This window comes from Bos indicus, chromosome 29 (assembly GCF_029378745.1).
Source record: "Bos indicus isolate NIAB-ARS_2022 breed Sahiwal x Tharparkar chromosome 29, NIAB-ARS_B.indTharparkar_mat_pri_1.0, whole genome shotgun sequence".
In the NCBI taxonomy this organism is placed as follows: Eukaryota; Metazoa; Chordata; class Mammalia; order Artiodactyla; family Bovidae; genus Bos; species Bos indicus.
In genome coordinates this window covers 48544331-48565390 of record NC_091788.1, presented here as the reverse complement: position 1 = coordinate 48565390, position 21060 = coordinate 48544331, and the positions used below count along the sequence as shown (strand labels likewise).

At 54.5% G+C, this 21060-nt stretch overlaps 1 protein-coding gene across 2 annotated transcripts in view; it reads left to right on the top strand.

Moving 5' to 3' along the window:
• The window catches only part of SHANK2 (SH3 and multiple ankyrin repeat domains 2), a 561657-nt gene that overhangs the window by 77840 nt on the left and 462757 nt on the right, over positions 1 to 21060 (top strand). For both annotated transcript variants that reach the window (XM_070782471.1, XM_070782472.1), the window contains exon 3: positions 14732 to 14950. In XM_070782471.1, coding sequence (XP_070638572.1) covers positions 14744 to 14950 — 207 coding nt within the window. In that variant the 5' untranslated portion in view covers positions 14732 to 14743. The remainder of the gene's footprint in view (positions 1 to 14731; positions 14951 to 21060) is intronic.

Genomic DNA, 21060 nt, shown 5'->3' with positions numbered 1-21060 from the left:
GGCAGCTGAGGGTACGTGATTCCAGCATCCCAGGACAGCCTCCTGTTCCCGAATCTCAGTGAGGCTGGGGACCCCTGGGACAGGCTGAGTGTAGGGGTTCCAAGGAGGAGCTCTGTCAGCTGGGTGATCTCTCTGTGGGGTTCCATCAGGCTATGCTGAGGTGAGTTGCACCGAACTTCTGGGCTTGGTGTTTGGACCTCTTTCTCCTGGCTGTGGGGGACATGGAAGGCCCTTGGGCTGTTGGACAGACGTGTCCACTTAGTGGGGGGCATCCCCAGAGAGTGTGCAGGACCAGCTCACACTGGGAGGGTGGCTTGGTGGCTTTAAACCCCTGGAGGGGAAGGTATTTCTTTAAGATCCTTTCCTGGGAAAACAGAAGAAAATGGAAATCACGGTTGCAGGTTCCCTCAGCCTGGGTCGATAGGAATTAAACAAAACCCATCCTCAGCTTAAACACTGTCATTACGGGGGATCGCAGGACCGGGCTAGCTGCAGCCCCACCCAGGCTGCAGCCATGGCCGTCCCCCAGCAAGTGACCACAAAGCTTCCCGCAGGCAGGGACTTGGCGCCTGGACAGAGTACCTCCCCCCACCCCAGGCAGCGCCTGATGCCTGGTGCAGAAAGCTGTTGGGAGCCCCCATGCTGGATCTGAAAAACTGAATGCCTTTCTGTAACAGACTCAGCTGGGTTTTAAGATCTCAGGGACACTTCGTCTCCCCGGGATGTCTCAGCTCCGCAGCCTTGTTTGATGTGCCCGGTTCCCAGATTCACTGCCTTGACTGCCACTGGTAACCTACAGTTTGGCTTCCCTGGTGGCTCAGACAGTAAAGAATCTGCCTGCAATGCAGGAGACGCAAGAGACTCAGGTTCAACCCCGGGGTCAGGGAGATCCTCTGGAGGGGGAAATGGCAACTCACTCCAGTATTCTTGCCTGGAGAATCCCATGGACAGAGAAGCCTGTTGGGCTACAGTCCATGGGGTCATAAAGTGTCAGACACGATTGACCGAACTAACCCACAACCCGTAGATTAGGAGGGGCCTCTGTCAGCCCTTCAAGCCAGAGCTTGCAGTTGAGCTGGAGCAGCCTTCTGCCAGCCTTCTGTCCAGGGACTCTGCTGTGGTTTGTCCAGACCGAGTGGACAGCTGGGAGGTGGGCCAGGCTGGAGGCAGCTGTTGAGTCTGTTTCATGCCAACACCTTCAGCCAAGCCAGACGTGGCTCACATACAAAGAGAAGGCCGGTTAATAGCGAGAGGGCACATACCGTGAACTGGATTCTAAGAGCTCGCAGGCCCGTGGGGGTGCTTTGTCTGGGTGGGTGTCGCCTCCCAGGGGAGCCCCAGCGTGCAGCTGCACTCCCATGGGGTTCCAGCAGGGGGAGCAAGGAGGGAGGTGCCCTGGCCGGGACCTCAGGCCCCTCACCCGCCTCACAGCCCGGTGGCCAGAACTCCCTGGGGGACCCACACCAGCCACAGGAGCCTGGGGGCTGCAGGGCACCCAGAGTCTGGAGACCACCAGCCATGCAGGCCGCAGAGGCTGCTTGGATGTTGCCTTTTGTGTTTGATCCCGAATACTCTTCAGAACCGGAGGAACTAGATGGGACTAGAGACCTTTGTCCTGACTTTCAGACCTTGGCCCAGGAGAAACTGCCCAGGAAGCTGGCCTGAGGCGGAAATGGCCCAGGAGTTAAAGAGGACCTTGCTTATCCGAGCAGGACCAGGGCGGATCCCTCTGTGCTTTCAGCCCCAGGTCCTCTCAACCTAGGGTGCTGCGAAAAAGAGAATGTCACCCTGGAATGTTAAACATGTTTTAATTTATACGGGTGAAAATTTTATACGTTTTTGTGAGTAATATTTTCATAATATATTTGTTTATCCTGGGCTTCCCCGATGACTCACTGGTAAAGAAACTGCCTGCCAATGCAGGAGACCCAGGTTCGACCCCTGAGTCAGGAAGATCCCCTGGAGAAGGAAATTGCAACCCACTCCAGCATTCTTGCCTGGAGAGTTTCAGGGACAGAGGAGCCTGGCGAGCTACAGTCCATGGGGTTGCAAAAGAGTCGGACATGACTTAGCGATGAAAAAAATGATACTGTTTGAATGGTGGTGGTGGTGGTTTATTTGCTAAGACATGTTCGACTCTTGTGACCCATGGACTGTAGCCCGCCAGGCTCCTCTGTCCCTGGAATTCTCCAGGCAAGAATACTGGAGTGGTTTGCCATTTTCTTCTCTACAGTGTTTGAATGTCTGTTAATATTTAATAATATTATGTATAAATAGCGTATGTAATGTATTTTATATAAACGTTAGTATGTTTTACATAATACATTTTAATAATATATATTGCGTGTATGTAGCATTCTGCCCTCTGTCTTCCCTGACGAATAGGAGGGTGCTTGGTTCCCCAGGAAGGAGGTGATAAGACCATCACAGGCAGATGTCATAGTCCTTAATTTTTTTTAAGTTTTTATTTTTAATTAGAAACATTTTTATAAACATGAAAAAGTAGAAAAACATAGTAACAGTTCTGTTGTGGTTGTTCAGTCACTAAGTCCCGTCTGACTCTTCGGGAACCGGGGGCTGCAGCACGCCAGCCTCCTCTGTCCTCCACAGTGTCTCGGAATTTGCTCAGATCCACGCCCTTTGAGTCAGTGAAGCCATCTAACCATCTCATCTTCCGCTGCCCTCTTCTCCTTTTGCCTTCAATCTTTCCCAGCATCAAGTCTTTTCTAATGAGTCGGCTCTGCATCAGGTGGCCAAAGTATTAGAGCTTCAGCTTCAGCGTCAGTCCTTCCAGTGAATAGTCAGGGTTAATTTCCTTTAGGATTGACTGGATTGATCTCCTTACTGTCCAAGGGACTCTCAAGAGTCTTCCAGCACCACAGTTCGAAAGCATCAATTCTTCAGAGCTCAGTTTTCTTTACGGCCCCCCTTTCACATCTGTTGATGACTACTGGGAAAACCGTAACTTTGGCTATACGCACCTGTGTTGGCAGAGTGATGTCTCTGCTTTTAATATGCTGTGTAGGTTTTTGGTCAGCTGAGCCTTGGCCCCCAAAGATAGCAGGCTGTAATCTCTGGACCCCACGAATGGGACCTTATAGTAAGCCCCCTGCGTACCAAGGAGTTTCTGTTCTGAGAACACGTTTGTAAGTCTGATTTGTTTGTCGTTCCAGCAAAGTTAGCCTTGGTACCCAGCTCAAACAATCAGTATACAGTCCTGTACTACAATAGGTTTATAACACTCTTCACACAAATATACATTAACAAAAAAATAAGGAAAATATTTTTAATCGTAACAGTACAGTGCCTTGAAAAGTACAGCGGTAGAGTACAACAGCTGGCACAGGGGCTGGCATCGGGTGAGCAGGGAAGAAGAGTTTCTGACTCAAGGAGGGAGAGGAGGTGGGAGGTGGTGGAGCTGAAGGGTGGTCAGAACGGGAGACGGAGGGCGAGCTGCACTTTGGTCACGCCTGACGCTGCCGGACTGCACGGCGCATCTGTGGGTGTTTGCGCCCTGGAGGTCTGAATGGAGGGGGCTTACCATATTATGGCAGAGGGGGCTTTGTGGGTGATGAAGTTCAGGATCTTGGGGTGGGGAGGATGTTTTGGACGATGTGGGGTGGCACTGACTGTAGTCTCGGGGTCCTCATTAGAGGAAGGCAGAGGGGGCTTGGCAAGTACAGGAGGGAGAGGCAAGGGGACAGCAACGCAGAGACTGTGTGCGGAGGAGTAGGGGCGCCCCAGAATCTGAGAAAGGGGAGCGGAGGAGTAGGGGCGCCCCAGAATCTGAGAAAGGGGAGCGGAGGAGTAGGGGCGCCCCAGGATCTGAGAAAGGGGAGCGGAGGAGTAGGGGCGCCCCAGAATCTGAGGGGAGCGGAGGAGTAGGGGCGCCCCAGAATCTGGGAAAGGGGAGCGGAGGAGTAGGGGCGCCCCAGAATCTGAGAAAGGGGAGCGGAGGAGTAGGGGCGCCCCAGAATCTGGGAAAGGGGAAACGGACTCTTCCCTGAACCTCTAGGACGAGCCAGCTCTGACCACACCTCGGCATTGGCCCTGTGTGGCTCTCCTGGGACTTCTGCCTCTAGAACTGTGGGAGAATGCCTTTCTGTTGTTTTTTCCCAGTAATCTGTGCTCATTTGTTACAGCAGCACCAAACCCGCGTCTGTCGAGCGTCCCAGATCCGAGTAAGAGATCCTGTGTTTTTCCTTCTAGATGTTGATAGTTTTGCTTTTCAAGCTTCAGTCTTCAGCGCGTGCGGCGTTGGCGCGTGTGTGGGGAGGTGGGCGCCGTTTCTTACACTTTGCGTGTGGACGGCCCGCGATGTCAGCATCGTGCGTTTACCGGCTCTTTTCCTTCCAGCACACGGACACACGTTGCATCCCCATGTTTGCAAGGCCCGTCCCAAGTTCTCCGCTCTTCCCGTTGATCTGTGTCTGTCTCTGTAGCAAACTCATCCTGATCTCGCATTGTAACTGTTCAGGAGGATTTGGCATCTCTTTGTTTCCAAAGTTAGTCCTGGTATTTTTAAAAAACTTATTTTTTGACCGTGCTGCAAGGCATGTGGGATCTTTGTTCCCTTATCAGGGATTGAACCTGCGCCCCCTGCATTGGAAGGGTGGAGTCTTAACCACTGGACTGCCAGGCAAGTCCCTGTCCTGGTTATTTTTGCTTCTTTCTCCTCTTCTGCAAACTTTACGACCAGAATAAGTTCTGTGAACTTGTGACATGCAGTCCTGCCAGGGTTTCTGTTGGAAGCTGCCTCACATCTGTGTGTTGTGGAGAACTATTATCTTTAAGATATTAAACTCTAGCTTCCATGGTTATGGTGGATCTGTCCATTCATCTGGTCTTCCTATGAAGACCTGTGTCTTTCTTTCCTGTTTTCTTGTTCTGAATAATGTCCTATTAATTTTCTCCATAAAGGTCTAGCATAGGTTGCTTTAGATGCTTTTTCTTAGATGTCTTTGGCTCTTGTTGGGACTCTGATCGCATTTTTAATATTTTTAAATTATTTATTGTAAATGTAGCAACTTAGTTAACTTTGTGTATTAATTAATTTCTTATCTAGCACTTGCTGAGTGTTTTCACGGGTTTAAATAATTTATTTCCAAGAGCTTGTGGCTTTTCCATGCAGAGAAACCGAGTATCTGAAAAATAGTTCTCTCCCCTCACCTTTTTAACTCTGAAACAGTGTATCCACGTTATCTGTTGGCTTGTGTGTTTGTTATATTGACGGCTGCTACAGGATTGGGACAGATTCACTGTTCCAGTTAGGGAAATGCTCCTTTATTTTGATCTTCTAGATGCTTGGGGTCTGACTGAAGGGGTTTCCTTTCCTAGCCCCCTGTCATCCACCCTGTGGCTGTCAGAGTCCAGGCCTCTGGTCCCCGAGGACACATGGCCTATCTAACAGCAGCTTGGGTTTGAGAAGCGCTGGGCGGGGCCGCCTCCCAGCAGAGGAGGTCGTGACCTGTTAGTCCTCATGTCCTGATCAATCCCAGGGCCCGCTTTTCTTCAGAGTGAATGGATTCTTGCTTCTGCAAAAGTGTTAGAGGAGTGAGCCACGTGTTTCATGATGAGGTTAGGAGCGGGGGGCACACTGCTTGGTCAGAATCTCTTCATTTATGCTGGAAGAAAACCAAAATATGGGCCTATGATAAAAAAACAAAAAACAAAAAACAAACAGGCCTTCTGTAGAATCACGTGGCCCTTTTTACATTGGGAAAGACCCTGATGCTGGAAAAGATTGAAGGCAAAAGGAGAAGGGGGACAGAGGATGAGATGGTTGGATGGCATCACAGACTCAGTAGACATGGTTTGAGCAAACTCTGGGAGATGGTGGAGAACAGAGGAGCCTGGCGTGCTGCAGTCCATGGGGTCGCAGAGTTGGACATGGCTGAACAGTATTTGCAGCAGAAGCTCAGATGGGAGCCCCCTGCAGCCCAAACTGGAAACCCAGCTGGCTCTCTCCAGGAGGCGGGGAGCTGGAAGCCATGGGGACCCCGCTCCCATAGTCCAAGGAGCATAGGCTCCTGAGGGAATTCTGCTGCGTGGAAGGGAAGTGGGTCCATTGTGTGAACCTTCCAAGTCCCAGCCTTTCTGTTAACGCACCCAGAATGCCTCTCGATACCTCGCACGCCAGTAACCACACAGAACACGCCAGGAAGGCGCATGATCCTCCTCCTTACTCTCAGTGATCCTCAACGGAGACGTTTTAATTCAGCATCTGGCTCGTCAGCAGCTCTTTTTCTGATCTGGGGAGATCGATTTTGGCCCAAGGATACTGAGTAGCGGTAATACCCCTGGAGCCCTCTTCCTCTGGGCAGAGGAGTGTTTCCGGTTCCCTGCCGTACAGGTCTACCCAGGAAGCATCCAGGGCGGTTGTGCTCGGCAGGGAGCTGGGCTCTGCGGGCTGTGCCCTGGAGGCGTGGGACACACCTGCTGCGGGAGGTGACATTTGTCCTCTCCAGGAACAGGTGATTCAGGGGTTAAGTGGTTTTGGGAAAATATTGCATCAGCCACTCTGAGAGACGACCCAGAAAGCAGTGCAGGAAATTCTGCAGTCAAGTGATTGCGCTTCCCTGGCGGCTCAGACAGTAAAGAATCTGCTTGCAGTGCAGGAGGCCTGGGTTTGATCCCTGGGTCTGGAAGAGCCCCTGGAGAAGGGAACGGCTACCCACTCCAGTATTCTCGCGTGGCGGAGCCTGGCAGGCTGCAGTCCGTGGGGTCTCAAAGAGTCGGACACGACAGAGCTGCTAGCACTTTGACTTTCAAAGTGATTGGTGCATGTTTATTTAATCTAGTTACGTTTCCCAAACTCCTTTGGCCAGGGATGGACTGGAGGGTCTGTGATGGTGTGGTTTTTGGAACACTAGCTGAGAATCACCAGAGGTTAACGGGGAGGTGTGGACAGCGGGGCTTCTCGGGAGAGAGGGAAGGAGAGTGTGTGTGGTCTGGTGAGCCAGGTGCCAAGGAAGGACCTAGGGAGCTAGGCAGAGAGACTCGGGGCAGACGAGGATACCAGCAGTTCATGGAAGAGAGAGGAGAGCTATCCTTCTTGGAGTTCATCTGCAGACGCAGGAAGGGACAGACATGGAGTTTATTCTAGACAGTGGTTTCAGAAGAAAGCCTGTCTCGATGGCGATTCTCCTCAGAAATGTGGTTCATGCATCTAGCTAAGAACATCTGGAGGGCCTCACCCAGTACCCATTCCCTGTGGTTGCCATAGCAAAGGCCCAGAGCCTGGGGGCTTAGACAGCAGACACTCCCTGTCTCCAGGCCTGGAGGCTGGAATCCCAGACCCGGGTGTGGGCGGGGCTGGTCCTCCTGAGGCCTCCCTCCTGTGTGTGTGCACTGCCGTGTCCTCACAGGGTCGTCCCTCTGTGTGTGTGTGTGTGTGTGTCCTGACTTCCTTGTCTGATAAGGACACCAGTCACATTGGACTGTTCATTGTTGTTGTTCAGTCACTGGGGCATGTCTGACTCTTTGTGACCCTGCGGACTGCAGCACACCAGGCTTCCCTGTCCTCCACTGTCTCCCGGAGTTTGCTCAAGTTCATGTCCGTTGAGTCGGTGATGCCATCTGACCATCGCACCCTCTGCCGCCCCCTTCTCCTTTTGCCTTCCACCTTTCCCAGCATTCGCTGGGGGAGGAAAGCCCTGCAGTGTTCTTGCCGTGAGAAGCCCGTGAACAGCAGAAAGAGGCACGTCAGCTGGGGCCCACCCTAGTGACCTCATTTCACCACGCTCACCTCCTGAAAGTCCCGAACTCCAAACACAGCTGCCTTCTGGGGTTCTGGGGGTCAGGGCCCCAACATGTGGCGTTGGTGGTAGGGGGACAGGCTGATGCCACGCTGGTGGGCGGGGTCTGCAGTCATACCTGCCCCGGCCTGCGGTGTGGTGGAGGACGCTGCCCTCACAGGTGGAGTGGATGCCGCGTGGTGCCAGCTGGGCTGCAGCTGCGGTCCCTCTGCTAGGAGCGGTTGGGGGAGCAACTTCCAGCAGGGGTCCTCTGAAGAGGTGGCGTGTGACCTGAATCATGGTGTCTCCCTGTCCTCGGGGGTGTGGTCTGATCCCTAGACCACGCCTCCTAGATTCTGACGCAGTTACTGGGGGTCTGGTGCGGCAGAAGCTTCTAGGCAGCCCCCACCCCCCAGTGCTGGTGCCTCCCCGTCCCTCCTCAGTGCGTGTGCCGTGTGGGTGCAGGGGAAAGCGTGTGCGTGTGTGTGTGTGCGTGTGTGTGTGTGTGTGTGTGTGTGTGCTCAGTCATGTCCGACTCTGTGCGAGCCCATGGACCGTAGCCCGCCGGGCTCCTCTGTCCGTGGGATTTCCCAGGCAAGAACACTGGAGTGGGCTGCCATTTCCCTCCCCAGGGGAATCTTCCCGACCCGGGACTGAACTTGAATCTCCTGTGCCTCCTGCATTGGCAGGCGGGCTCTTTACCACTGAGCAACCTGGGAAGCCCAGAGGGAAGAGCACAGCAGATTTAAATGAGCGCCGAGACACAGGAGTGCTTTTCTCTCACCTTCCCAGGTGCCTTCAGCCTCCGTCTGGCCCACTGCTGCCCCAAACCCCCTGCTCTGCACCCCCACTCACTGTCAGCCTGTGTTAACTGACCGTCATCTGTTAGTGACTTTCCCAGGGTGTGGCGGAACCTGGGCCCCTCCCGAATCTAGTTCTGACCTACTGGATCTGGTGGAGGCTGTTGCCAGTCCTTGGCCATGATCTTGAGCTGAGTACTCACGTCTGCACAAAACCCCAGAGTAGCCCCTGGGCGAGCAGGGTCCCACTGCTTTGACGACTAGCCGGGTTAGTATATTTGGATGTACAGAGTAGGTGAAGAGTCATAAAACCTCGCTTCCGGTATGTTAAATATGTCAGGTGTCTGAGATTCCTCTTGAATAAAAACTTTTTTTTGCAAAAAAACCACATTTGCGTGTGTGTGTGTGTGTGTATTAACTGTGGCCCACCAGGCTCCTCTGTCCATGGGGTTCTCCAGGCAAGATTACTGGAGTGGGTAGGCATTCCCTTCTCCAGGAGAACTTCCCGAGCCAGGGTTTTCTGCATATCAGGCAGATTCTGTACCATCTGAGTCAGCAGGGAAGCTCCCTATATGTATACACACACATATGAAATAAACCAGAGCTGAGGAAACCTCTGCCTGTTTATAGAGTTCCTTCGTGTGTGTGACTCTTGCAGCTTTGACCTTGGTAGAGTCATTCTGTTTTTACTATGTGTCTTCTGTCCCAGGTCAGCTTTCATATGTTCTCTATGTCTGAGGAGGGAACCAGGAAGAAAACTTAGCTGCCTGCTCCTCACAGGTGTTAGGAGACTCAGGAGGCAGTTTGAGATTTTATGTTTTCTTGGAACAATTGTGTGCTTTCTTGGAACATTTCAGCAGCAAAATGTGGAGTTTGTGTTAAAATTGCTTTTCCCACTGTTACTTTCTTTTGCGCTTATTAATAGGCGCCCAGCAGGGCCAGTGAAGCAAACACATTCTGAGAGATGCTGAATTTATCGACTTGTATTTGTATAGCTTGGTATTTCCCCCAGAGGTTAGTTATACTAGAAACGTCTGCCTACGGGTGGTGAGCAACCTTCCCTTCCGGGTCCTGCCACTGACTTTTCCTGGGGAAGCTGGTTTCCAGATGGAGTTTTTGTCCTTAGTTTCCTATCCTCGGAGCATTCCCCTCCCCGCTCCCCCCTGCCATAGGTTGGAGAAGCCCTTCCACCCATCATGGCATTGCCCCATGAGATGCAGGACACCGACTTCTGTGTGAATTTCAGATTGTTAGTGTTTTAGTGTGAGTACCCCGATGGCTCAGCACGTAAAGAATTCGCCTGCAGTGCAGGAGACAAAGAGATGTGGGTTCCATCCTGGGTCAGGAAGATCCCCCGGAGAAGGAAATGGCAACCCACTCCAGTATTCTTGGCTGAAAACTCCCATGGACAGAGGAGCCTGGCGGGCTGCAGTCCAATGGTTTACAAAGAGTGGGACACGACTGAGCACCTTACACCCCATGTCCTGCCCAGTATTTAGGAAGTACTTAGGATAAAACGTATCCGTTGTTTATCCAGAATGCTAGAGTCCCGGGTGCCCGCTGTGTCACCCGCGGCCCCAACCGCAGTTAATAATTAAGTGTTTCCCCAGGTGTTTGCTTTTCCCGTGGATCAGCTGATCGAGTTACGCAAGCTCCTTTTTAAGGTCAGGACCAGCCTGCTGGGGCTTTTGGCCTGAGCTCCCTGGACGTCCTGGGAGGAAGTGGGCAGGGGTCTGCCTTTTCCCCTCAGCCCTGTCCAGTGGGTTTCGACGGTGGCTCCTTGTGGCCAGGTGAGGACTGCGGGTGGCAGGGGTCTGGGGGACTACGGGCGCCTTCCCCTCGGTTGTCAGTTCCGTGTGGCGCAGACACCCGTAAACCACCCCAGCCCACCTTTGGTTCTCTGGAAGGAAGACCCTGGGGTCAGGTACACTCCACTGTTCAGGCTGCGTGTCCACGATGGGTCACCGGCCTGGGGGCCGCGGCTGCAGGGTCACCCTGGAGGAACAAGGGTGGCCAGCGTCTGCACATCCCAGGGTTTGCCTGTCGTCTCACCTGTCTCAGAACCACCTCTGGACCTGGACGTGCATGTTGTTCCCACGCCCTGTGCGACAGCAGCGGTTGGTTAGTCGCTCGGTCGTGTCTGGCTCTTTGCGACCCTTGGACTGTAGCCCGCCAGGCTCCTCTGTCCGTGGAATTCTCCAGGCAAGGACACTGGAGTGGGTTGCCATTTCCTTCCCCCAGAGTTTGCTCACATTGGTATCCGTTGAGTCCGTGATGCTATCTGACCGTCTCATCATCTACCGCCCCTTCTCCTTTTGCTTCAGTCTCTCCCGGCATCAGAGTCTCGGGGCATCTAAAGACCACGTCCATCAGGGGGACTTCCCTGGCGGTCCAGTGGCTAAGAGGATGCGCTCCCAATGCAGGGGGCCTGGGTTCCATCCTTGGTCAGAGAACTAGACCTCAAATGCCACAACTCGGACCCGGTGCAGGCAGATAAATATAAAAAAATAAAGACAACGTCGATGTTGGGGCCTCGCCTAGACCAGTTGAATCAGGCCTCCTGGAACCACCGTTTTTTAGAACAAGGTCCCAGGTCGCTTCCTGGTGCAGCGGGATGAAGAGACACTGCTCTGGACGGCTGTGGTTCAGTCGACAAGTCGTGTCCGACTCTGTGACCCCGTGGACGGTGGCACACCAGGCCTCCCTGTCCATCACCAACTCCCGGAGCCTGCCCAGACTCATGTCCATTGAGTCAGTGATGCCGTCCAACCATCTCATCCTCTGCCGCCCGCTTCTGCTTCTGCCCTCAGTCTTTCCCAGCGTCAGGGTGTTTTCCAGTGAGTCGGCTCTTTGCATCAGGTGGCCAAAGGATTGGAGCTTCAGCATCAGTCCTTCCAACGAATATTCAGGATTGATTTCCTTTAGGATTGACTGGTTTGACCCCCTTGCTGTCCAAGGGACTCTCAAGAGTCTTTTCTAGCACCACAGTTCAAAAGCATCACTTCTTGGGCGCTCAGCCTTCTTTATGGTCTGACTCTCTAACCCACGGCAGTGAAAGTGCAGAGTCCTAACCACTGTTCTCGAGAATATTAAAACATGGAAACCTTGTTGGAAATGATTTTATATATATATATATGCACCTATATAATGGTACTTCCCTGGTGGCTCAGACGGTAAAGAATCTGCCTCCAACACAGGAGACCCAGGTTGGGTTGGGAAGATCCCTGGAGAAGAAAATGGCAAGCCACTCCAGTATTCTTGCCTGGGAAGTCCCATGGACAGAGGAGCCTGGTGGGCTGCAGTCCATGGGGTCATAAAGATTCAGACACAACTGAGCAACTGAAACAACACACACAACGATGTAGTACGTAATTTATATTTATATTATGTTATAATATGATTGTGTCTATGTAATTACCACAATATATTATAATAACATACAACCGTTGTCATATTACAATTATAATTGTAACTGTATTCTGTATTATATAGTATATTTGTGGCATATAATTATGCCAGGCACTCATTTTTTTCCTGGGTAAATGGTGAATGCGCAAAGGCAGGAATGAACGTGTTGGTGGAAGTCGCAGCCAGGCTCGCTGGGACCTTCCTAAGGTAGGACCCGGGGTGGCCAGACCCTGTCCTCGGCCTCAGACCCACCCCGCCCTCTCCAGTCTGTGCTCTTGTACGGTTGGAAAAATATGTAACCCAAGTGACAGGCGTTTGTCGGTGAATTCAGGAGTCCCCCAGTGCACTGAAGTTTATTGGAGGATGGGATGTACTCTGCAAATTCTAGGCTTCCCTGGTGGCTCAGATGCTAAAGCATCTACCTCCAATCGGAAAGATCCTCTGGAGAAGGGAATGGCAACCCACTCCAGTGTTCTTGCCTGGAGAATCCACGGACAGAGGAGCCTGTGGGCTACAGTCCATGGGGTCACAAAGAGTCGGATGTGACTGAGCAACTATTTTCACTTGGTAGTTTTACTTTAAGAAACGAAACCCTTCCCTGGGTGATACCAGTAATCTGCTGTCTGAGATGTTTGACCAGGGACCCCTCACGGGAGGTGTGAAGGCAGAAGGCTGAGGAGGAGGCCAGGCTGCGGGGTTGGGTGGATCAGTTTGCAGCTGCTTAGACTTGAGGCCTGCTGGCCAGGAAGAGAGCTCACAGGAGGTCTGACCATGTGGAGTCACTTGGTTCTGGGAGGACCTGGGGAGGAGGGCAGGCTGGCCAGGGAGTTGCTGCAGCTTACTCCAGGCCCGGGTGCTGCATGGCTGACCTCAACCAGGCCAGATTTTCCTGGTGGTCAGGATGAGCCAGATCTCGGGGTTTTCACGTGAAGCCTCCGGGTTAGGACTCATGCAGCCTCTGCAGGTGGGACATAGCAGCGTTTATTGACCCCGTGTCTGAGGACGGCCCGGGTGCTCTTGGCGGTAGGGGAGCCCCTGACCCAGACATGGTCTTGCCTTTCCCTGGGTGTGTGGGAGGGTGCATTTTCTGGGGTGGCGTCTGCACTTTACTGGGCTTCGTGTGTCTAATCAGTGGCTGGGAATGTCCTGGGACCTGGTGGCCCAGAAGAGAAGCACTTCCATGGGTGTCCGCTGACCTTAAGTGAACTCTGGAGGTAGATGGTGGGCGTCAGCCTTCTCAGACTGGATGCCGAGTTGGCACTGACTGAGCTGTGTCCTGCCTGGGACTTTTCTGAGGCTCGTCACCCCAAAATGAATGGCTTCTGGGGCCATGCACCCCAGCCCCTGGGGTAGTCGGACAGGTGGCCATCTTCCTCCCCTCCCTCCCCGTTGCTTTTCTCCCCGCACCTCTACTGTGAAATATTTCCAGCATAAAGAGACGCACAGAGAATAGCATTGCAAGCATCTGTGTCCCACGTTTGTTGAAGTCTGGCTTTCTCTCGTCACCTGGAACTATTTCGAGGAAACCGAAAGTTACAAGTGACGTCACAGACACTGTGACCCCCTTTCTGCCCCCCGCCCCCCACTTGGGCGTTCCTGTTGCCGTGGGTTCCTCTGCCCCATCGCTCACGTCGTGCTCACTTCAGGCTGCAGACGGGCCTGTGTCTTCCCGGCCTTTCTGAACAGGGACACCGTGTCTGAATGGCCCTTTCTCAGGGCTCCATTCGGGGCCCTGAGTGGGTCGTTGGGGTCCACTCTGCTCTCAGGTGTACTGTCCGTGGGAAGAAGAAACCACACCTTGGTCGGGCAGACCCTGAATGACTAGGGTGGCGTGTGAGCTGGGTTAGCCAGGACACCCTGTTTTGTAGGGAACAGCCTGGGACATCTTTCTTGTTCCGTGAACTTGACCATTGACTTCCTTTACCGAGTTCACACAGAAGTGCAATTGCTGGTTTGGCACGCACCCCCCGGCCCAGGACCCCTGGTCGTCTCAGGTTTTAGCCTGACCTTTCTGAGCCGGGCCCACAGTCCTGGGCGTGTCTCATGGGCAGGTTTTAGCCTGACCTTTCTGACGCATGCCCACAGACCTGGGGGTGTCTCGTGGGCAGCCTGCCCCCAGTTCTGTCCTGCTAACGCCCGTGGAATGAGATGGCGGTTGGCCCCCTCACGTGGGTCCTTGCCGGGGAGCTTTTATTGCACTTGATGGTGGGGAAGCTGCCCTCCCAGCCTCCGCGGGCTCTTGGAGACCCCCGGCCCTCCCCCATCAGCCTTTGGGTTCCGCTGTGCTCCCGGGCCTGGAGATTATCTCATTTCTGAGCCTGGCCCTGCGTGCTGGGTCTATTTTTACACAGTACCTATCATTGCCATGTTTGAAGCAGAGGGGGTTATTATAGCAGGAGCTTGGTACCCTTCTGACCCAAAGCCTGCATCTCTCTGCCTGCTGCTCTTCCTCCAAGAAAAACAAAGCGAGCTGTTCCTCTTACTCCCGAACGTTTCAGACCGCCCACTGCCCCTTCGGTCCGTCCCCGTGAGCTGTGGCTGCGGCCACAGCGAGTTCGGGCTCCTTTTAAGTGCTAGGTTTCCAAGCAGCGGGGCAGGGCTCTCGGGGCCCCCACAGGTCCTGCCTGGCTCGGGCCCGGGAAGGGGTGGGGGTGTGTGGAGGTGTGTGTGTGTTACCCACGGTCGCCCAGCCTGCGACTGCGCCTCCGACACCGGCCTTTGCCACACCCCCGGCTTCCTCCTCGAGCCTCCCCTGATGTCTGTCTTCCTCCTCCCCTCTCCGTGTAGAAACGCACAGCCATGCCACGCAGCCCCACGTCCAGCGAGGACGAGATGGCCCAGAGCTACTCAGACTCCTCGGAGGAGTCGGACTCGGACAGTTCCAAGGAGGAGACCATCTACGACACCATCCGGGCCACGGCCCAGAAGCCGGGCGGCGCCAGGGCGGAGGAGGGCCAGGCCCACACGCTGGTGCTGCGCATCGTCATCGAGGACCTGCAGCAGACGGTGAGCCCGCCCGCCCGCCGCCCGCGTTCCGGCCCATGGCAGGTGTGACCTGGGCTCGAGGGGCCTCTGCTCGCCCCCTGCCCCGCCGGTTCCCGAGGCCCTGCTGCTGCTGCCCCCTCCCCACGAGCGCCCCGCCCACCCCCTCCTGCTGGGCCCTCCTCACTGCTCGTGGCACCTACTATGTGCAGGGACGGAGGCCAAGCCTCTGAGCAGAGAGACCAGCCTTGCAGAGTCAGCGAGCACAGTGGGTGCCTTAGTAAATGGGCTGCCTGCCCCGGGCAGGCCCTGCTGCCTCCCCTGGCACTGGGGCTCCTGCTTTCTGGAGTCTGCAAGCTCTGCCCGGCGTGCCCTTCCCTGCCCTGCCTGCCAGCAGCCCCTGAGTCGTCCCTTGAGGTCCGAGCCCCATGCTGTCTTATGCACACGAGGGAGACATTCCTTCAATGCTGAATTTGCATGAGGTCCCAGTGGCCACAGCGGGTGCAGGAGAGGGGAATCCCTGGCTGTGGTGCTGTTTCGGGGGCCTTGGAGAACGCAGGAGGGGCTCCCTCTGGGGTGGACAGGACGCACGCTGAAGCTGGGTGGGTGGGCCTGGCAGGGGTGGGGGGCTGCACCGGGCATGGTGGGGGAACCCTTCGGGCTGGCCAGGGCTGGACCTGAGCCCCCTGCAGAGTCACGTCCAGGGTCTGGCTGGTGGATATGGCGTCCAGGCCCGAGGGGAGGCTGGGAAGGTTCGGTGACCCCAGGAGGGGTTTCTGGAGGCTGGCAGGTGGCGCACAGACCCACATTCGTGCTGAGTGGGTGCCTCCCAGTGGGGATTCTTGTCTCTTGGGATCAGGTGACTGGGGTCTCAGCCCGTGCTGGGTGGGCTCCGCTCTGGGGCATCTCCTTTCTCGTCGTCTCTGCCCCTTAGGTCTCTGTGGGGCTTGTGTGCCCGAGAAGACCCCTCATGTTAGAGTTTAGAGAGGAGGTGGGAGAGGCGGGGCTGGGGCGGGTGTAGACGGCCTCTGGGAGGCTCCAGCCTGTGAGCTTGAAGGCCCTGCTGGGAAGGGGTCTGACTGGGGTCAGAGGGACTGGGGCGGCCCGCGGCGCCACCTCCTGGCCGGATGGCACCGGTGCGGCCCTTGGGCTCTGACCCAAGGCCCAGCCTCCTGCGCCTCAGGTCTCCCAGGAAACCCCCGCTCCTGGGGAGGGGCCCTACCTGGGCCGAGGGTGCTGTGCTCTGGGGTCATCTCAGGGCCAGCTCTCATGACCCCACCTTCCTGGGAGGGCTCAGGCGGACCTGAGCCCTAGAACCATCCTGGCAGCAGGGCAGGCCCAGCGTTCATTCTTCCTTCCGACTCATCTGACATTTCTTATGAAAGTTACGTGATTATTATAAAAAGCTTCAGGTCATATGCATTGGAGAAGGAAATGGCAACTCACTCCAGTGTTCTTGCCTGGAGAATCCCAGGGACGGCGGAGCCTGGTGGGCTGCCGTCTATGGGGTCGCACAGAGTCGGACACGACTGAAGCGACTTAGCAGCAGCAGCAGCAGCAGCAGCTCCAAGAGCGGTTGTTTCAGACGTGTCTCTCCAAGGGGTTGCAGGTAATGGGTGGCCTGGGCAAGCACAGACTCAAAGTACATACGCTGTTAATAAATCAGCCTCATTAAGGTGACTTAATTTGAAAGTAAAGGGAGAAAAGGTCAATGAAGAAAAAGCTGAACTTTAGTATGTTTTTTTTTGCCACAAGAGAGACTTGTTTCCAAATGAATCTATCAAGTTAAAGGAAATGATTACAAAAACACTGGGAGGCTGACCTCTTTATTGGTTTTCATTTTTGATTAGTTTTTTTCCTCCTGTTTTTTTATTTTTTGGCTGTAAGGAACTTAGTGTTCTCTCCCTGTATATTGGGGGTGGATTAAGCTAATTGCTGTAATAAACAGCCCTCCAAGCCTCAGGCACCCGACACATAGATGTTGTATTTCTCAGTCCCCTGGGGATTGGCAGGAATGAGGAGGGGGTGGTTCACATGTGCGTCTATGGGGTCGCACAGAGTCGGACGCGACTGAAGCGCCTTAGCAGCAGCAGCAGCAGCAGCAGGTCTTGTGGGAAAGCACAGAGGCCAGCTCCAGGAGCAGTTGTTACTATTGTTTCATGAACATTTCAGACGTGTCTCCAACACACGTGTACATGTGAGGCCTCTCCTCCCCACCCACCGGTTCTTGCTGGTGTGGGGCGCTCTGCCCGCGTCGCCGTCCACCCCGCGTGACGCCTGCAGCCTTCAGAGCCCTGGGGTCTCAGTGCCTCTCCCACGGTCACCGCTCATTGCCGGCGCACAGAGGCCTTCTCTCGCGCCCGCTCTGCGTGCCGTCCCACCTCTTACGTGGGTGGAGCTGACCGTCCAGGGTTTTCTCAGGAGGAGGTTGTGTGGGCAGTGCTTCCCCAGTGACCGGCCCGCTGGTCTCTCTGGTCTCACCGCTGGCGGTCGTGATGCTCTTTGCAGCCCATCACCCGCGGGGGATGCAGTGGGTGAGGGTCCCGAGTGCCTCTGGCTGCATCCTCATCTGTGGACCAGTGCACAGCCTTGTTGCGTGTGCGCTTTTGTGTCAAGAGTATTATTTAATACACGCAGTTGACTCAGGATTAGCGCCAGGCTCACGGCCAGCAGCCTCTGACTCTCACCTGGAGGTGCTCGCCTGACTCGTGGTTTCTCCCCGAGGCTCATCACCGGCTTCTTGTCCGTGGACACCAGACCCCGCTTCAGCTCTGTGCCTGGGGGCCATTTTAAACCTCAGGACCACCAACAAAAAGCACCGAAATGCAAAACTGGGCCCTGAATAGACCCGGATAAAGACTGCTGTTTATAAGATCACAGCGGACCCAGAAGGGAGCCGGCTGGGGGCGGGCATGGCTGCTGTGTCTGCGAGTGGTCACAGCGGTGCTGCTCGTATTGATCTGGGGTTACCAGTAAATTTTAGCAAGTAGGCAAATCCCCAAATACATAATCCGCAAAGAATAAGGACTGTGTACAAGAGCATGTCAGCTAGTGTGTGGTTTTCCTGTGGAATCTTGAGCCACTGTTCCTGCCTGTGTCGCCCCAGACCTGCAGGGATGTCGTTGTATAGTCTGCTTGCCCTGAACTCGTGCTAGAAGTATCTTGTCCAGGACTTGATTTTTTTTCTTTACTGGATTCCTAAAGAATTGACTTCAGTTACTAACCCAGGTGGCTCAGATGGTGAAGCATCTGTCTGCAGTGTGGAGACCTGGGTTGGATCCCTGGGTGGGGAAGATCCCCTGGAGAAGGGCGTGGCAACCCACTCCAGTATTCTTGCCTGGAGAATTCCATGGACAGAGGAGCCTGGCGGGCTACAGTCCCTGGGGTCACAAAGAGTCGGACACGACTGAGTTGACTAAGCACCCGGGTAGTGTTTGGTGCTGGCCGTTCTGTTTTTCCTGAAGAGTCTGTTTCCCAGATTTTTCCTTTTCCCCCTTTCTCTCTCTGGGAGCTCTTCTCTGTTTCAATGACACAGTTTGCCCTTTGTATTGAAATACAGTGGATTTACAATGCTGTGTTGATTTCAGATATATAGCAAAGTGATTCAGGTATACACATACATGTATCAATATGTATAAATATCTATTCTCTTTCAGATTCTTTGCCCTTAAAGGTTATTACAAGACGGAGTATAGTTCGCTGTGCTATACTGTAGGTCCTTGTTGGTTATTTCATATGTGTGTATACGTTAGTCCCAAACTCTTAATTTCTCCCTCTCCCGTCTTTCCCTTTGGTAACCGTGTTTATTTTCTATGTCTGTGAGTTTATTTCTGTTTTGTGTGAGTTCATTTGTGTCTTTCCTTAGACTCCACACGTAAGTGATACTGTATGGTGTTCGTCTGACTTCGCGTAGTATGATCATCTCTAGATCCATCCATGGTGCTGCAAATGGCGTCATTTCTCCCTTTTTACGGCTGAGTCATGTTCCGCTGTAGGTGCCTCGTCTTCTCCGTACACACATCTGTCGGTGGGCGTTTAGGCCGTTTCCAGGGCCTGGCTGTTGTGAATGGAGCTGCAGTGCGCGCTGAGAGGCACGTATCTTTTTTAATTATGAGCATGCCCAGGAGTGGGGTTGCTGGGTCATAGGGGGGTTCTGGCTTTAGTTTTTCGGGCACCTCTGCACTGCTGTCCGTCGTGGGGGTACAGGCACCTTTAGTACTGGCTTTTCCGCCTCTCGCTCCGTCATCCTTTCCCCCGTTGCTTCGATCGCCTGTCACTTCCCTGTTCCTCCTTTCTTTACAGCATGTTCAGGTGCGTCTGTTCTGATTGATCTTTTTGGAAATTACTCTTTCGAGTTGTTGTTTGTAGAGTAGATTTCACGGCTTATTACTTTTCCCCGGCACAAAGCACCGAGCTCTCTCTTCTTCTGCTCAGGTGTGCTTTCACCCGGAGCAGCTGAGCCTGCTGTCTGGCTTTTGCATGCTGTCCTCCTTCCTTTTCTCTGTGCCTTTTCCTGCTACATCTTCCTTATTTCTGCGCTGTTTCTCCTGACCTGTCCCTGTGGTTTGTCAGTGACTTGAATTTCTGTTTGTTCTGGTCTCGAGAGTGAGTCAGACTTGGGGGTCTGTCTGTTGGCCCTTTTAGACACAGGCCCAGGGGCAGGGAGTGTTGAGTCTTTGTAGAAGGTCCAGGCTCTCTTTTCTGAGGTTTCCTGGTGCAGGGAGCTGCCCCGTTCTTGTGGAGGGACACTGCGACACTCCCACTCAGAAGCCCTGCCAGGAGGGGTCTCTGCGGGATAGTCAGCCTCAGGGGGCTTCTTTGTCCCCCCGCCCCTGGCTCAGTCAGAGGAAGGAAGAGAGATGGACCTTGAGTTCACATCTGTCAAGATTTGAGTATAGTAGTGCACAGCAGCAGCAATGTTGGAGAAGGCGATGGCGCCCCACTCCAGTGCTCGTGCCTGCAAAATCCATGGATGGAGGAGCCTGGTGGGCTGCAGTCCATGGGGTCTCGAAGAGTCGGACACGACTGAGCGACTTCACTTTCACTTTTCACTTTCCTGCACTGGAGAAGGAAATGGCAACCCACTCCAGTGTTCTTGCCTGGAGAATCCCAGGGACGGGGGAGCCTGGTGGGCTGCTGGCTATGGGGTCGCACAGAGTCGGACACGACTGAAGCGACTTAGCAGCAGCAGCAGTGCATAATGTCTGGATTTTTAGATACTTCCCTGGCAGTCCAGTGGCTAAAAATCCACACTTCCAATGCAGGGGGCGAGGATTTGATCTCTGGTCAGGGAACTAAGATCCCGCATGCCACAGGACGTGGCCAAAAAAAAAAAACCCCGCAAAATACCTGGATTTTTGTCCCTGCCAGGGAACATCGGGGGATCCTCCCCGTGGAGGGTTCGGTTTCCGTGGAGCATCCAAGGCGGGGTGTTTCTGGCCGTAGGTCATGCCTGTTTTCGACTTTGGACGCTTTCATTGCTTGGGGTCACTGGGTCAGACCGACTTCACTCCTTCTTGGCCCCTGGGTGCAGCCCTGCTCATCCCTGCGGGGCGCTGGAGTAGGGACCTGGTGACCCTGCCCCCCCGGCGTGGATGGATCCTCCCGCTGCAGGTTTAACCCTCTGAGCCCCTAGATCCTGTTACTGTTTATCAGTGCTGGAGGATTCAGAGACTGGGGAAGCACTCCCCTCAGATTTCAGACTCCAGACCCGAGACTGAACGGGAAGGCCGAGGGCGGGCTGAGGACGGAGCCACTAGGGTGACGTGCCCCTTCTCTGCCATTTCCCCGAGGTGGGCTGCCCGTGTCCCCGGGGCTGGTACTCAAGGTCTGCAAGCCTGAGGTCCCCTAGCAGGTATGCAGTGAGCCAAGCGGGCTGGACTTACAAATGTGTGTGTCCCCCACTGGTTTCCTTAGTCAAAGCCCATCCGTCAGTACCATGTACCCAGGGAGGCCCTTTTCCTCACAGCGGGGAGGGGCTATCTGCCAGCCTGGCTGCTGAGAGGTTCTGAGGGCAGCCAGGCGCGTGGGTGGGATGTCAGGCCAGGCCGTCCCAGGCCTGCTGATGGGCCAGGAGGTGTTCTGTCCTCAGGCCATGGGCTTTGGGGACCCACAGGGGGCTTCCCAGGCGGTGC